This window comes from Rana temporaria, chromosome 12, assembly GCF_905171775.1.
Source record: "Rana temporaria chromosome 12, aRanTem1.1, whole genome shotgun sequence".
Lineage (NCBI taxonomy): Eukaryota > Metazoa > Chordata > Amphibia > Anura > Ranidae > Rana > Rana temporaria.
The window spans coordinates 65,603,843-65,620,662 of NC_053500.1; the positions used below are offsets into that span (position 1 = coordinate 65,603,843).

At 41.1% G+C, this 16,820-nt stretch overlaps 1 protein-coding gene across 1 annotated transcript in view; it reads right to left on the reverse strand.

Annotated features, from left to right (window-relative positions):
• The window catches only part of LOC120918288 (unconventional myosin-XV-like), a 111,064-nt gene that overhangs the window by 67,756 nt on the left and 26,488 nt on the right, over window positions 1–16,820 (reverse strand). The window contains exons 5-7 of the mRNA XM_040329801.1: window positions 13,665–13,728; window positions 8,211–8,324; window positions 7,833–7,994 (exon numbers count right to left, since the gene is read on the reverse strand). Coding sequence (XP_040185735.1) covers window positions 7,833–7,994; window positions 8,211–8,324; window positions 13,665–13,728 — 340 coding nt within the window. The remainder of the gene's footprint in view (window positions 1–7,832; window positions 7,995–8,210; window positions 8,325–13,664; window positions 13,729–16,820) is intronic.

Below are 16,820 nucleotides of genomic sequence, written 5' to 3' on the forward strand. Positions count from 1 at the left end.
ATAATGTGCATGTGTAAAACACCTACAGGCACCTATTACTTTTTAGGGATCAGAGCAATACCCTTATCCATACCTCCCAACTGTCTGAGATAGGAATGGGGGACACCTATCAGCAAAAGTATGTAGGCATAGGACACACCCCCTGCCCCCCCCAAAAGAAGAATAGTACAAAAATGATTGGTTAAACCCACAAATGTTTTTTTTACCACTACTATTCCTTTATACTGGATTTTTGAATTTACAAATGCAGAAATTTAGAAATGTGGTGAAATGTTTAGCACTATGAAACACTTTTTGATAGGTAAGTAGTGCATTTTATATACAACCATAAAGATCAGACCAAAATGAGGAGGAAAAAGGGACATTAGGACATTGTTCCGAATGAGGGACAGTCCTCCAAAATCAGGGACTGTTGAAAGCTATGCCCTTATCAGTGCCTTTATCTGCATTTCTCACCAGGACAGAGTTATCTTTGTTCAAGCATCATCAAAGATTAGCATCTACTTCCTGGACTGAGATCATGTAGTATATCATGGGAGACTCTGAATATGGCGGCAGTCAGACTACAGGCCTGATTATTAATCCAACCTTGAGGTGTTCTTTTGAAAGTCACTGAGTTTTGGAGCGATAGAGAGTTACATAATTTGCTTCTTTGCATTATGAGCAGTGGTGGCCACTCCATTAGGGGCGCAGGGGCACCACCCCCCTAATCCATGCTACCGGCCCCTAATCTCCATGAAGGGCGCCGGACGTATGGATTGCAATTTTTTTAGAAGCACATGATTAAAGCCTGAGGCTCAAATTGGCTTAAAAAAAGGGTGGGCTCGGGCCGCAGAGCACTGTGCCCTGAGCCCACCCAGTTGTGTGACATTAGCATTATTCCTGCTTCTCCTCCTTGCCAATCAGAAAGTGGTTCCTGAGACCAGGCCAGGGAGTCTTAGGACCCACTTCCTGTTTGGCTGGGAGGAGGAGCAATGGTCCCGGTGTTCCGTCAGAATAGGTGAACCGTCACCAGCTGGAGCGAGGAGCAGTGGGCGGAGCAGCAGCAACACCCACTTCTAGGATCCAGCACCACCTCATCATCAGAAGGTAAGGCATGGATCGCCGCATTGTTTGCCGTCCCCCGAACCACCCTGGAGGGTTGTTTGCCGCCCCCCCAAAATATACAGCACCACTTGCCACTGATTATGAGCATGATGATATAACTGTATCCTGAAAAGTAAACAGTTGCGCACTTTCCTTTAGCCATATATAATATATATATATATATATATATATATATATATATATATATATATATATATTTTTTTTTTTTTTTAACCACTTGACCTCCAGAAGATTTTACCCTCTTCATGACCAGGGCATATTTTTGCTAATAAGCACTGTGCTGCTATACCTGGCAGGTGACTTGGCTTGGTCATGGAACAATGTACTCAAATTTTTTTTTCACAAATAGAGCTTTCTTTTGGTATTATTCAATCGCCATTGGGCTTTTATTTTTTATTATATAAATTAAATAAGACTGCAAATTTAAGAAAAAAAAACAATATTTTCTACTTTCTGTAAAACATATCCATTGAAAAAAATCTAATTTCTTCATAAATTTGGGCCAAAATTTATTCTGTTACATGTCTTTGGTAAAAATTCATTCCCAACAAGTGTATATTATTTGGGTTGTGTGAAAGTTATAGCATTTACAAATGATGGTGTATATATACTGAGAGGTTACAGCAGTATGCTGAACCTGCATGGGATAGCGCAGAGGGAGAAGTGGGCTGCCGCGCTCCGGGGGTAGTAACAGCAGCTGATTGGTGAGTTGCGGCAGCCCCCTTCCCTGATAGGTCCGTTCGCGTGAGGCATTGCCCGCGCTGAGCGAGCCTATATAAGGGAGCGGCTGAGGCGATTCGCTCAGTCACGTCTCCTGACGAGCAGCGACGCCCGCCTCTCCCTCTCTCTCAGGATGAAGCGCGGAATTCCGGACAGCCGTGAGGAACTGCTATGCAGACTCCTTGAGAAGGCTGAGAGCAGGGGAGGGGAGGAGTGGTTGAGGCGATGCCTGTCAGATGAGAGTGGCTCTGCCTCGTCCGTTCCCAGCCCAGCTGCAGTACCAGCAACGAACGAGGGCGCCCCCAGGAAACAACCTGGGAGAAAGAAGAAGTTTAAAGCCAACAATGTAGCTCCTCAAGCTGAGGGAGCAGCAACAAGAAGTGCTTCTTGCCATCAAGGGAGCAGCGCTGCCTCTTCCCCCCCTCCTGGGGACTTGGGTGAGCATGTTTTACCTGAAGTTGTGTACAGAAATGTTAACCAATTGTCTACATTTTCCAGTCTGATTGAGTCTCTGTCTGTCATTGTGCAGCAGTTCAAGGGGGCACATAGTCATGGTGCTGATTTTGTTTCACAAGATGTTAATATGTATTTACAACCAGGTGAGAGTCAGAGTACTCAGACATATAAAGCAAGTCAGAGTGCACAGGAGGCTGGTGCTGGAAATAGTGATAATGTTCTTGATATGGAGGAGATTGGTGTGGTGTGGCATGAGGCTGGTAATCCCTCTCTGCTGGATAAAGATGTTACTGTCAAATCAAATGTGAGATGTCCCTCTATACATAATATGTTACTCCTCAGAGCTTCTGCTGCTATGGTCAGCGAGTCATCCTTTAAGGAACCCCTCCCTTGCAGTTTGTCCCCGCTGGGTTTTCATCTGCCAAAATCAGTCAAAGAGAAAATTTGGAGGGGTGAATATCTGGACATGTTATCATTATTACCGTCTTCCAAGGAATTCTTGGCTAAGTCTGACAGACAGTCCAGCGAAAGAACGGAGGAGGATAGAAGGAGAGCAGTACCCAAGACCTTCCAAAACTGGCTGCAAGCATTCTGTATTTATGCAGCAGTGATGGGTGAGCGCTTCCCTGGGAAGTGTTCAGGTCTATTCCAACACTTGGATATCATTGCGGAGGCCTTTCGCCACTTTGGCGGCTCCGCATGGTTCTCCTATGACGAGAATTTTCGTCAAAAATTGGCAGTTCACCCCTCGTTGCACTGGGGGGCTAAAGACGTGGGTTTATGGTTGAACCTTATGCTGCCACCAAGGCCCCAGTTCACCCCTCGTCCCTCGCCCAACGCTCAGAGTCCGGTCCGGAAGGGTGTATGCTTTGCATTTAATGAGGGTCAATGTAAATTCTTATTAAATTGTAGATACAGACATGAGTGTTCTTATTGTGGTGGTACCCACGCGGCGAGCAGATGTTTTCGTAAAGCTGCCGCAAGTTCCTCTCATACAGGACCCAGGGACACACATGGGAAAGGCCCCGACTCCGGTGAGTCTGGCAAAAATGCGCCCCTGGCTCGAGCGCTATCCAGACCTCAGGATGGCGGCTCTTCTAACTGAAGGTTTTGCGAATGGTTTTTTAGTGCCATCCTTTAAAGGCCCAGGGTGTGTACCAGTAAAGAATCTAGTATCCGTATCCATTCACTCTAGCATAGTACTGGAAAAAATTTCCAAAGAATTGTCTGAGGGTAGGGTTGCTGGTCCCTTTAATGAAAATCAAATTTTCGGTTGTCCCCGTTAGGCATTGTACCCAAAAAAGGAGGAAGGGGCGTTCAGACTGATCCACCACCTATCTTATCCTCCGCATTCGTCACTCAATGACGAAGTTGCCTCTGTGGAGGCCCCTGTCTGCTACGCCTCATTTGATGAGGCTCTGTGTCTTTTGAGACAGGCAGGACAAGGGGCTGTGCTAGCGAAGGCCGATATTAAGTCGGCTTTCCGCCTTCTTCCCGTGCACCCACAAGGTTTCAATTCCTTGGGGTTTCAATTTTTGAATCAATATTATTTCGACAAATGTATGCCAATGGGGTTTTCATTGTCATGCTTTTATTTCGAGGCCTTTTCCTCCTTCTTACATTGGGTTGTGTCGGTCATCATCCCTCAGGGCCTCATCCTACATTATCTTGATGACTTCTTGTTTTTAGGTCCCCGGGGGTCATCAGTGTGTATGGAATCATTACAGGTTTTCTTTGACGTCTGTCATGACTTTGGAGTGCCATTGGCACAGGAGAAGACAGTTTTTCCCACTACGGTTATCGAATTTTTGGGTATTACGGTTGACTCTGAGCGAATGGAATTCAGGTTGCCACAGCAGAAGATACAGAAGATGAAGTCAATGATTGCAACCTTTCTTGTAAGAAAGAAGGTGTGCTTAAAGGAGGCACAGTCTTTGCTGGGGCTTTTTGCTTTTGCGGCCAGAGTCATCCCTATGGCGAGGGTTTTTTCGCATAGGTTTTCTTTAGCCATAAAGGGTATGGTGAATCCTTACGCTCATTTTCGGATTTCAAAAAGCATCAAGGATGATCTAAAAATATGGGATGCTTTTTTAAATGAGTTTAATGGCTCCTCGGCTTGGCAAATAGACTTTATTAATAGTTCTCAGATGGAGTTCTTCACTGATGCAGCTGGCTCTTCTGGGTTCGGGGCTTTCTTAAATGGGCATTGGTGCGCCCAGTCCTGGCACCCTGATTGGCTCCAGAAGGATATACTTCAAAATCTTTAGGAATCGTAGAATTTTAGTTCATACAGATAATAAAGGTGTCTTTTTTGCCATCAATACTCTGTCCTCTAAGTCTGATCCCGTTCTGAAGCTATTACGTTTCCTCGTACTACATTGTATGAACTGTAACATATGGTTAAGAGCTGAGCATATTGCAGGTAAAGAAAATAACATAGCAGATTCTTTATCTCGTTCACAGTTCAAGAGATTCCGAGAGTTGGCGCCATCAGCGGATCAACGTGGCACCCCTTGCCCAGACTTCCTCTGGGGCTTAATTTGGGAATAATATTCCGGAATCTCAAGGCTTCAGTAGCAGAAAACACCTGGAGGGATTATAGGCTTTCATGGCACAAATGGTGCTCGTTCTGTCAACCATTGGGTTTGGATCCATTATCTGTATCTTCTTACGTGGCTTTGTCTTTTTTGTCTTTTCTCATTCAAGCTAATCTTTCTCCGGCTTCCATAGGTAAAATATTGGCGGGAGTTTCCTTTTTCCTAAAGTTTGCAGGCCTTCCTTCTCTTACTTCTTTCTTTCAGGTCACCCAAGTTCTGAAAGGCCTTAAGAGGTCTAGGCCCTCAACGGATAATAGGCGTCCCATATCGATTCCCCTTTTGATCGACCTTCTGGGGATTCTCCAAGATGTCTGCTCATCTAGTTTCGAGTCCTTTCTTTTCAAGGCTGCTTTTTCTATCGCATTTTTTGGAGCCCTCAGGTTAGGCGAGTTCACAGCAGCAAACAGAAACTCTTTTTCATTTCTCCGTTTTTCTCATGTCCAGTTTGACGACGGTTCGATTCGCCTTTTTTTGTCCAGGTCCAAGTCCTCCCAGGTTGGTCAGTGGTTTTCCCTATCTAGATCTCCTAATGTGGCTATTTGTCCTGGGTTGCATGTTCGTAATTATCTTTCGGTCAGACCATTTGGTATCGATTCCTTTTTTATCCATGAAGACTTGTCATCTTTAACAAGGTATCAGTTTTCAGCGGTGCTGGCCTCCTGTTTGAAGCGTTTAAACTTATCTGGGTATCATTTTTCTTCCCATTCTTTCAGAATTGGGGCGGCCACCACAGCCGATGCCCTAGGTTTTTCGGAGAGTAGGGTTAAGAAGGTGGGAAGGTGGGGCAGCAATAGATATAAGTTATATGTCCGTCCCAGTCTTCTAACTCTATGATTTTCTTTTCAGATTTGTCCAGAAAAATCGCTTGGGTCATAGGTCACTCCTACGTGTTTTGGGCTTACAAGCACTCCGGATCCAGATCATACTCTGCAAACTTGGGATTGGATCCCGAGTTATTTTTAATATTATGGTCAGGTGTTAGAGGTATGCGGTGGCGCAATGTCAAAGACCACCTAGTTTATTTGTCCTCTATCTGGCCCCAACCCCAAGTGTTAGTTATCCACGCAGGGGCGAATGACTTGGGTAAGTTTAACACATGGGACTTGTTATGTGAGATGAAAAGGGACCTCCATTCCATAGCCCTAATGTTCCCGGGGACTGTGTTATCATATTCCGAGATGGTTCCCAGGCTGTTATGGTCGCCGCATGGCACCCTTTTTTACATAGATAGGATCCGTAAACGCCTTAATAGGACAATCCATGGGTTTATGCCTTCAATTGGTGGTTCTTCCTTTCGCCATTTCGAATTGGAGGGTTTTTTGCCCGGGTTGTTTCGGGAAGACCAGATTCATCTGTCGGGCATAGGCCTGGACATTTTTAATATGGGCATCCAGAACATGGTCGAATCAGCCACAGTGGTGGGGGGGCCTCGGCCAACAGCTTCGCGGTTGGCCTCGGCCGGTGGGGAGTAGTCGTCCAGCTTTTGCTGGATGGACAGCAATTAATTTTATTTTAAAGTTTAAAGTTTAGCCAAGATGGCCTTTTTTGTAATTTAATTTATTTATTGAGAATTTTTTGTAACCCCACCCCCACATTTATGGATGACACCGTGGCCAATTTTACCAAAGCTAAATAAAAAAATGTTGTATCAAATTGTTGTTTGGTCTCTTTATTAATACCTCTGTACTAGCCCATGAGAGGTTACAGCAGTATGCTGAACCTGCATGGGATAGCGCAGAGGGAGAAGTGGGCTGCCGCGCTCCGGGGGTAGTAACAGCAGCTGATTGGTGAGTTGCGGCAGCCCCCTTCCCTGATAGGTCCGTTCGCGTGAGGCATTGCCCGCGCTGAGCGAGCCTATATAAGGGAGCGGCTGAGGCGATTCGCTCAGTCACGTCTCCTGACGAGCAGCGACGCCCACCCGCCCACCCTTTCCCTGTCACGTTTGTCTTAATAAGTCATGTTGTTGTCCGTATTGGGGGAGTAGTCGTCCAGCTTTTGCTGGATGGACAGCAATTAATTTTATTTTAAAGTTTAAAGTTTAGCCAAGATGGCCTTTTTTGTAATTTAATTTATTTATTGAGAATTTTTTGTAACCCCACCCCCACATTTATGGATGACACCGTGGCCAATTTTACCAAAGCTAAATAAAAAAATGTTGTATCAAATTGTTGTTTGGTCTCTTTATTAATACCTCTGTACTAGCCCATGTAATTTACGCAGCTATAGAAACTATACTAGTAATGACAGTGATCACGGATTTATAGTTGGACTGTGATAGGGTGGTGTGCAATATAGCGCTAACAAACACTGGCTGAGAGGGTCACTAACTGACACTGATGTCGCTAGTGACACTAATACAGTAATAAGTGATAATATTGTACACTGACACTGGCTCGGAAGGGGTTAACATCTGGGGAAATCAAGGGGTTAATTGCGTGCCTAACAATGTGTAATGTGTGTAAAGTGTGCTGCTTTTACTTTCTGATCTGGCTGTTTTTTTCTCCCTGCTTTTCAGGGAGAAGAAACAGCCAGATTGCATATCTATGTACACAGAGTTTTGATCAGCCCCTGTTACAGCTTTCACCTTGTGACTTGCTAAAAGTATAGCCAAACCACAGAGGGAGACAGATTAAGCAAACATTTCCTCCGGTCTGCTGCAGACTGATGACATCATCTAAGCATAGGCAATGTCACTTGCCTGGAGAAAAACTGCTACTATATGATAAAAGGTGCATTTTTTTTTAATTATATTTCTGTGGTAACAACAGTTTTTTACTGAAAGATCCACATTTTATTTTTTTTACTTATTGTGCAAATCAGTTACAACATTCCCATGGTCCTAACATTCTTATGAACAGTAGAAGAGAAGAAGAGGTTAGAGGGAAAGGAGAAGGGGGACGGAATAAGTGCCGGTAGCCCCAACAATCCAATAATTGCGGTAATAACACTTACTTGGAAAGACGTAAAGCAGATGTTGCCCAGTTGTAGAATGGCGCTGAGAATAGCCCATATGGAAGTCAGCTGACTATCAGTAAGGCCAATACCACGGAGGCATTTTCCAAGCAATTCAAAGTCGATCTTGTCATTTTTTCCTGGAAGATCACATGCTCGACCCTCAAAAATCACCAAAGTAACAATTTCACCAAAATAAGTCAATTGAAATCTGTATTTTAATTGGATCAACTTGTGTTGTTTGTTCTAATAACCCTAACTTGTTTCCCCACATACAAAACAGAATTAAAACAAATTAAAAAAACGAAAAATAAATATATACAGAAGTGCATATGTGAAAAATCAAGTCTTTATGCTAATTATATTTGATTGTCTCACCTGATTAAGATAATAATATGTCTCTGGCTCTTGTAAATATAATGACTGCTTTTCATTCTCAGGAAGTCCCTGAAGAAGTTCATAAAATACATGGAATCCCCTCTCACTCAGAGCCTAAAAAGTTACAGTAAATACCAATCAGCAAATACTGCAGCAGAGTGTAGTACCATCAATGAAAGTAGAAGCTCAGGTTTAGGTTGATACCAGGGTAATACCTAGACATGTGCACTGCTGAAAAATTAGTTCATTTTCATTTTATTCGTAATTTTGAAAATTCAAAAAACTCTGAAATTAGTAAATCCGTACATTTGAAAATTCGGAATTCGGAAATTAAAAAAATCATAAATTCGAAATTTCAGAATTAGTAAATTCGGAAATTTGAAAAATCGAAAATAAGAGTGGAAAATCAGAAAATTAAAACGAACGAAAATCCCAAAATTTGAAATAATAATTAACTAACTAACTAACTAACTAACTAACTAACTAACTAACTAACTATAACTAACTATTAAATTATAGGTATTGGAATTTCTTTTCAAATTTGGCTGTTAATGAACATAACAAATACAAATATATCTGTTACGAAATATCCGAAATAAAGAATGCCACATCTAAACAAATGGAACAAAACTAAATAATAGGTTTTTATTATTATTGTTATTTATCATTATTAATTTGTTACGTTCCATTAGTTTAGATGTGGCATTCGTATTCATTACGTTTATTAATAACCACATTTTAAAGGAAATTCAAATACCTATATTAGTTAGGTTATTATTAGTGCGTTATTATTTAAGATTTTTGAGTTTTCAGGATTTAGAATTTTCTGATTTTTGTTCTTATTTTCTGATTTTCGTTCTTTTGAATTTTCGGATTTTCATTCTTATTTTTGGATTTCCAAATTTCCGGATTTCAAAATTTTCCGAATTTCAAATTTCCGAATTAACGAAAATTCGAATTTTAAAATATTCTAAGAAATTGGGAAATTTGGATAATTTGTCTAAATTAGTTAAAAAACTAATTTGGAACTAAACAAATTGCACATGTCTAGTAATACCATTACTGGCTAACTAAATAGATTGTAGCACAAGCTTTCAAGGCATGCTGGCCTCTTCATTGCTTGCCTGAAGAAAGCTTGCACTACAGTCTATTTAGAAAATGGTATCACCATAAATCCAAACTTCCATGATCAGCAAACACTAAACAGAAAATACACCACTGTGCAAATGTTTTAGGAAGGTGTGAAAAAATTCTGTAAATTAAAAATGTTTTCAGAAATAAAAGTGTAATCGTTTATTTTTATCAATTAACAAAACTGAAAATAAATGAACAGAAGAGAAATCTAAATCAAATCAATATTTGGGGGGGACCACCCTTTGCCTTCAAAAGAGCATACATTTTTCTAGGTACACTTGCGCACAGTTTTTGAAGGAACTCGGCAGTTAATTTGTTCCAAAAATCTTGGAGAACTAACCACAGATCTTCTGTGGATGTAGGCTGCCTCAAATCCTTCTGTCTCTTCATGTAATTCCAGGCATACTCTGTGATGTTGAGATCGGGGGGTCTGTGGGGGCCAAACCACCACTTTCAGGATGCTGAAGATAGTTCTCTATTGTCCTTTTGCAGAATAAATTTGAGGTCCATCACACACCTGCTTGATGTGATGGCATGGTGGATAAATATCTGTCTGTATTTCTCTGCATGAAAGGCACCACTGATCCTGACCAAATCTCCAATTCCATTTGCAGAAATGCAGCCCCAAACTTCCAAGGAGCCTCCACAATGCTTCACTGTTGCATACAGATACTCATTTTTGTACCACTCTACAGCCCCTTGGTAAACATACTGCCTCTTGCAACCAAATATTTCAAATTTTGACTCATCAGTCTAGAGCACCTGCTGCCATTTTTCTGCACCCCAGTTCCTATGCTGTCATGCATAGTTAAGTCACTTAGCCTTGCTTCCATGTCAGAGGTATGGCTCTTTAATGGAAACCACTTCTGACCAGACTTCTCCGGAAAGTAGATGGGTGTACCTGGGTCCCACTGGTTTACATTAGTTCTGTGCTGATGGCACTGCTGGACATCTTCCGATGTCAAAGGGAAGTAAGCATCATGTGTCTTTAAGCTACATTAAGTTTCCTTGGCTGACCACTTAATCTACGGTCCTCAACATTCCCCCGTTTCTTTGTGCTTTTTTAAAAGAGCTTGAGCAGCGCATTGTGAATCCCCAGTCTACTTTAAAATCTTTGCCTGTGAGAGACCTTGGTGATGTAGTAAAACTGCCTTGTGTCTTGTTATTGTGCTCAATCCTTCATTGGTGTGACCTGTGACATGAAACTAACTGTCTTCCACAACCTCACCTTAGATGCAGAGTTTAACTGTTCCTCACCCAGTTTTAAGCCTCCTACACAGGTGTTTCTTTTTCAGTAAATGTCTGTGTTTCATCCTACATATGACATTCATGATCATTAGCATTTACTTGGTGTAATTGGTTAATCATATACCCAACTCTAATCCTACAAAATCCCTGGCTTTGAGCAAGTGTATAACGTGTGCAAGTGTAAAGCTGAATACACACTATACATTTTTTTTTACATTTATTTCCTTTAGATTTGCCAAAACCATGTAATATGAGGTCAAACCCAAACACTTTCAATTTGTATGGAATCATGCAGGCCCTTGCAGTACATAGTTGAAGGTAAATCTAAAGGAAATCGAACAACAAAGGTTGTATAGTGTGTATCCAGCCTAAGAAGTGATGCTGGTTGAAGCCAAAGGGTAGTCACACCAAATATTGATTTGATTTAGATTTCTTTTATTCGCTCACTTTGGATTTTGTAAATTGATAAAACATTTTTTTTTAAATATACTGTATATTTTTGAAAGAGTTCTTACTTTACAGCATCGTTTTCTGGCAGAACTCTCGAACATCGCAAAAGTTTGGACCCGAACTGTGAACCATATTAAAGTCTATGGGACCTGAACTTGAAAAATTAAAAGTCCCCATTTTGAAGAATTATATTCGAGTTATTGGCCATAGAAAAGTTATGAGGCATTGGTACTGCCTTGAAGAACATGTACCAATGCAATTTATTTTTAAAAAATATTGTTTTTAAAGAAGCAGTGATTTTAATGATGCTTAAAGTGAAACAATAAAAATGAAAAATTCCTTTAAATATAGTGCCGGGGGGGGGGGGGGGGGTATGGTTCCTTAGTCTGCCTGTAAAGTGGTGCATCTGTACCATGTATAGAACCTGCTGAAGCAAAACTGACATTTATAAATAAAATAATAAAAATTACATATAAATTGATTTCCTCCGCTTTCTTTATTTAGTAAATAACGGCTTGGGGCCATAATTTTAGTGCACTCTGAACAAGATTAGAGATTTTTTGGATAAATTCTGGTGTCTCTTTGGCAGACTTTTGGATGGAAATAACAATGTTTTTCGCCACAGTGAACAAGTCTTATGTGAAGAAGTCAAATTATAGTACACCCAGGCCAAAATTATTATTTTTTTTAGATAAAGTCTGGTGTCTCTTTCGCAGACTTTGAATAGAAGTAACAGGTGTGGGAAAATTGGGCTTTGGGTGTGGGTGGTGCCTTCACACCAGAACCCTATAGAGGTACTCTTGATGAAAGCAAATTTGAATTTGATGCTCCTGGCACACAGTTGCGAAAAAATTGGTCTTTGAGTGTTAGTGCTGTCTTCACCCCATAACCTTCTAGAGGCAGAATAAACCGCTCTGGCAGCTGCGATGGACCGCACACTAATCTCAGCTTCGGTCATAGAGGATGAGGATGGTTTAGTAAGCCAGTCCACCACCTCCTCTGCATGCTGTGGCTGCGGGCAACATCACTAAACAGAGACAACTGTGCACTGCTTGAGGATGGACCACGTCACCTTTGCCTGTGGACTCATAATGGCATGGGAATCTCTGCCTCTCCTTATTGGCCTCCCAGACATGATTTAATAGAATGTGTGATTGGATGCACTTTATTGAATGAAAAGTTGTGTAAAAAAAAAAGGGGGGGGGGGGGACACAGCGTCACAGTCAGAAAACCTGTGGCAGACAATTTAAAAAAAGGGGGGGAAGACAGGGGACATAAAATAGAAAAACATGCAGCATCCAGAAAAAAAGGGGTATACAGCACTGTATACAGCACTAAATGATATGTAATGCTGTGTTAAAAACTGCACTACACTAATACACTGCACTGATACTACACTATACTAACACTACACTTACACTCTATACTCAAAATTACAATAAGTGAACACACTAACTGGCTAGTAGCCAGGGGCGGACTGACCATTGAGTCACTCGGGCACTGCCCGAGGGCCCCATGCCACTAGGGGGCCCCATCAGGGATGCCAGGCTCAGTAAAACCAGGGACAGTATGTACAAATCTGTGTTTTTTTTTTACATCTGTCCCTGATATGTCCAAAATAGACATGCTTTTGATGTGAAAATCCTGAGATTTTAGCTGCCCTGCCTCTGCAATGCCTCCTGGCGTGGTGGCCATCTGTAAGCCCGGGGGCCCCATAATCTTCTATTGCCCGGGGGCCCCATGAGTTGTCAGTCCGCCCCTGCTAGTAGCAAACTGAGCCCTGCTCTATCTATCTTCACTCCAATAACACACTGCAAAAGCTTCCCATGGGAAGCAACCTTTAATAGTGTGGGGTGGAAACTATGAACACTGAGCAGTGATTTGGACAAAGTCATCATCACTTTGTCCAATCAGAACTCTGACAGTGCTCTGTGCCCCAGCAGTCAGGTGCAAGGTTCCATCCAATAAGGGCTCTAGAATGCACTGTGCAGTGCATTGTGGGGTGTTCAGCGGGCAAACATCCTGCTGAGCGCACCACAAGTTCGGGTGTTCGCCAAATGGGCTAACAGGCTATGTTTGTGCCAAAATTTAGCTTGGCTCGAACTGTTCGCCCAACACTATTGCACAGTAATTACATCAAATACCACTAAAGTCTTTGAACAATTTTCCCTCCACCTGATCATCTTTGGACACTTGTTGAAAAATAAAACTGGTGTACCTACAGTTTGTCCTTAGCACCCCTCCAAAAATTCCTACAAATTCCTGTTGATCAAGTCAGTGAAGTGCACCTTATGCCCCTTTTTATGATAGCATGACTACACCTCTGCACTACTCCTGAATTCAGAGAAACTGCCATATAAGTGGTGGGATTAGAAATTTTGCAGGCGTGGCTATCAACTTTGGCACTGCTGATTCATAAGTGATATTGAAATCCAGCAATTATCCACACCTAACCCTGCCAACTGCATTCTGAAATGACAGCCCTGTCTTTGAGGGATGGGGGGTTGTAAGGCACAAATTAAGGATAATGTGGCTTAATCAGGCTTGTGCATCACACAGTAACTTGATTTGGTACCTGTTTGAAAGTCAGACAAGAGCCTTAAAATCTGGTAAATCACCAACCTGGAACACAACACGGGACTTCTCCAGTAGATAGTGAGACACTGAGCAGCCCACCATAAGACCTCTAAAATACAAAGCAAAATAATGACGGCAGATACTGACCAACAAGGACAGAAAAGGTCTTACTCTATTTCACAGTTGGGAATGACATATCTTAAATTGAACATTCCCCATACATGTATATAAATACAGTAATGAAGATCATTTTAAAACTTAAAGTGTTAGGCCCCATTCACATTGACATGTTTTTCAGGCGGTTTAGTGCTAAAAATAGCGCTGCTATACCGCCTGAAAAAAGGTGCCCTGCAGTCTTCAGTGTGAAAGCCCGAAGGCTTTCACACTGAAGCGGTGCGCTAGCAGGACCGCTCCAAAAGTCCTGCTAGCCGCATCTTTGGAGCTGTATAGGAGCGGGGTGTTTACCGCTCCTACACCGCTCCTTCCCATTGAAATCAATGGGAAACTGCGGTAATACCGCCGACAATGCGCCTCTGCAGATGCGCATTGCCGGCGGTATTAACCATTTTTCGGCCGCTAGAGGGGGTTAAAACCGCACCGCTAGCGGCCAAATATTGCGGTAAATACGATGGTATAGTGACGCTAAAAATAGTGCCGCTTTACCGCCACCGCACCTCCCGTGCCCAGTGTGAAAGGGGCCTAACTGTAGACAAAACTTTTAATTTGGGATTTTTAGTTCAGATTTAGTTTAGATTTTTTAGCTAAGCTTTTGATTGCTACATATGTCCTTGTTTACTCTCCATTTGTCCTGGTAAATATTATCTCCAATAGTGTAAGAACAGTGTAAGAACACTCCAAATTTTGAGTGGTCACCGGAACAGGAATAGAGGTTGAAATCTTCCAATGGGCACACTAGTTCTACTATGGATTACTTCTTTGGGAGAAGAAGTAGAGTAAAATCTCCCCAATTAGATGCAGATAAAAAAAAGCTGGTTATTAACCCCCCACCCCCCCCCTCTATACAAAATTTGAAAAATATATATTTCCTTCGGTTCTACTTTCACATGGGAGAGAAATACATTTTTCCCATACAGGCAAGGAGTTTAGCTGTAGAGATCATTTAGAAAAAGGTGGAACAGGAACTAATGAGTCTGAAAGATAAGAAGAGTAGAGAAAGTAAGTCAAAGCACCAAAATATGCCAAAATAAAAAGTCTAAAAGAAAGAACAGACTTCGTAATCAAGAATGCAAAAAAAATGGGTGGAGGAATAATCCTCAGTTCCCAAGAGTACGAGACCCCCTATGGCAACTTCAAGAAACTAAAGTATATCATGTTTTAAAAGGGTATACTAATGCAGTTTTTTTATATGCCTTAAATGAACTTATACAAAGGAGTGAACAAATATTATGTAAAAGGTGTCCCAAAAATACATAAGTCAGGTATACCTCTGCAAGGGTGCCCAATTATGGCAGATATCGGCTCACTGTTTGAGAGACTTGAGTATGGGTAGACTCACATCTGCAGGTACTGGTACAGAGGCTCCCAGAACATATAAAAAATACAAATTCAGTCCTTTTCCATATTAGACATCTGTATTGGAAAGGAGATCTCATGTGGGCAACACTTAGGGGTTCATTTACAAAAACTGGAGAGTGCAAAATCTGGTGCAGCTGTGCATGGTAGCCAATCAGCTTCTAACTCTTGGCAACTGCCTCCATCTGTGGGTCCCCCTATCCGGACAACATTTACCCTACTCTCTAACTTGGTTAGATGGTCTGGAATTAATCCTTTTTGGCATTTTCTGTGCCTGAAGCTTCAATGTTCTGCTTGTAAAACTGTAGTGTATGTCCAGTTTAGTTATTGCTGGTACTAATTATGCTACTCAGGTTTACTAACTTCATGGCAGCCAATGGCCGCTAAGCACATTTGAAGTCATACATGAAGGTTTAAGACATATTTTACAGTTAAAATACTTATTTTCCCTAAATATTTAATGCGCCTAAAAAGAAAATATACAAGCTCCTGAAGAAGCAATCTTAGCAAAACATTTAGAGCTTAATATATTGTTACACTATAGTCTAGTCATGCATGTTTATCATGACATGCTTTGACATCTATGACCATTATTGGAGAGAGCTAGTTGCCAATGTAGTAATATTGCAGTATTTTAATGCTCATTAAAAAAAAATGTGTATGTATTGATTGTTAATAAAATGTATTGTTTATTTTCTTGTAATTGGTGCCTAGAAAGTACATTTTTTCACTTTCAACATTTGACCAAGCTTCTAACTTTAGCTTGCTCAATTAAACTTTAACAAAAAGCCTGGAAGAGGATTGGATTGCACCATATTTTGCACTCTCCAGTTTTAGTAAAACAACCCCTCAGCATAAAAGCACTGCACTCTTTAAATTCTCCTGCACAGGCTACTTTGAGGTATCATTTGAGTATAAAAAGTGATTATAATGAGGAGCTCCATGACTTTTTGGTAACTACAGTAGAATTTGTATTAAACACATAACTATGTTATGCTTGATATTACTTACAAAGGAGAGTCGCTATGGGTGCTAAATTATTCCCATCATTGGCAAATTTGTATATGGGTTGGTGGAGGGGTTTAGTGTCCTCAAGTGACACTCCCTTTTTGGGAAATTTGAAGTAGTATCGCAGATACATTGACGACCTGATGGTGTGGGAGGGAGACACTATCACCTTAGACACTTTATTTACTATCCCAATGCAAATGATTTAAATTTACATCTCACACATGCATGGAATTTGAAAAGTATAGCTTTTTTGGATTTAGGCTGCATTTACACCTGAGTGTAGCGTCTTTTTAATTTTTACAGGGTTTTTTTGTGCATTTTTACGTGCAATTTTGCATGTTTTTTTGCACGACTTGCACACATTTTGAGCTTTTGCCATTTTTTAATTAGCCAATAGAGACAACTATCATCTGGTGCATCATTTGTTGCTAGGTATTTCAGCTTTTTACCTCTTCCCTTAGCTTTTACTTCTTTTTTATTTATTATTATTCATTTATTTTTTAGGATCAGGCATTGGGGTTAGGGTTAGGATTAGGATTAGGGGTAATTATTTAAATTACTATTACTTAGTATTCATTTATTGAATTTATTTATGATTATTTTTATTTGTCTCTTTATTTTACATTTATATATTCAGTTATTATTATTATTATATTT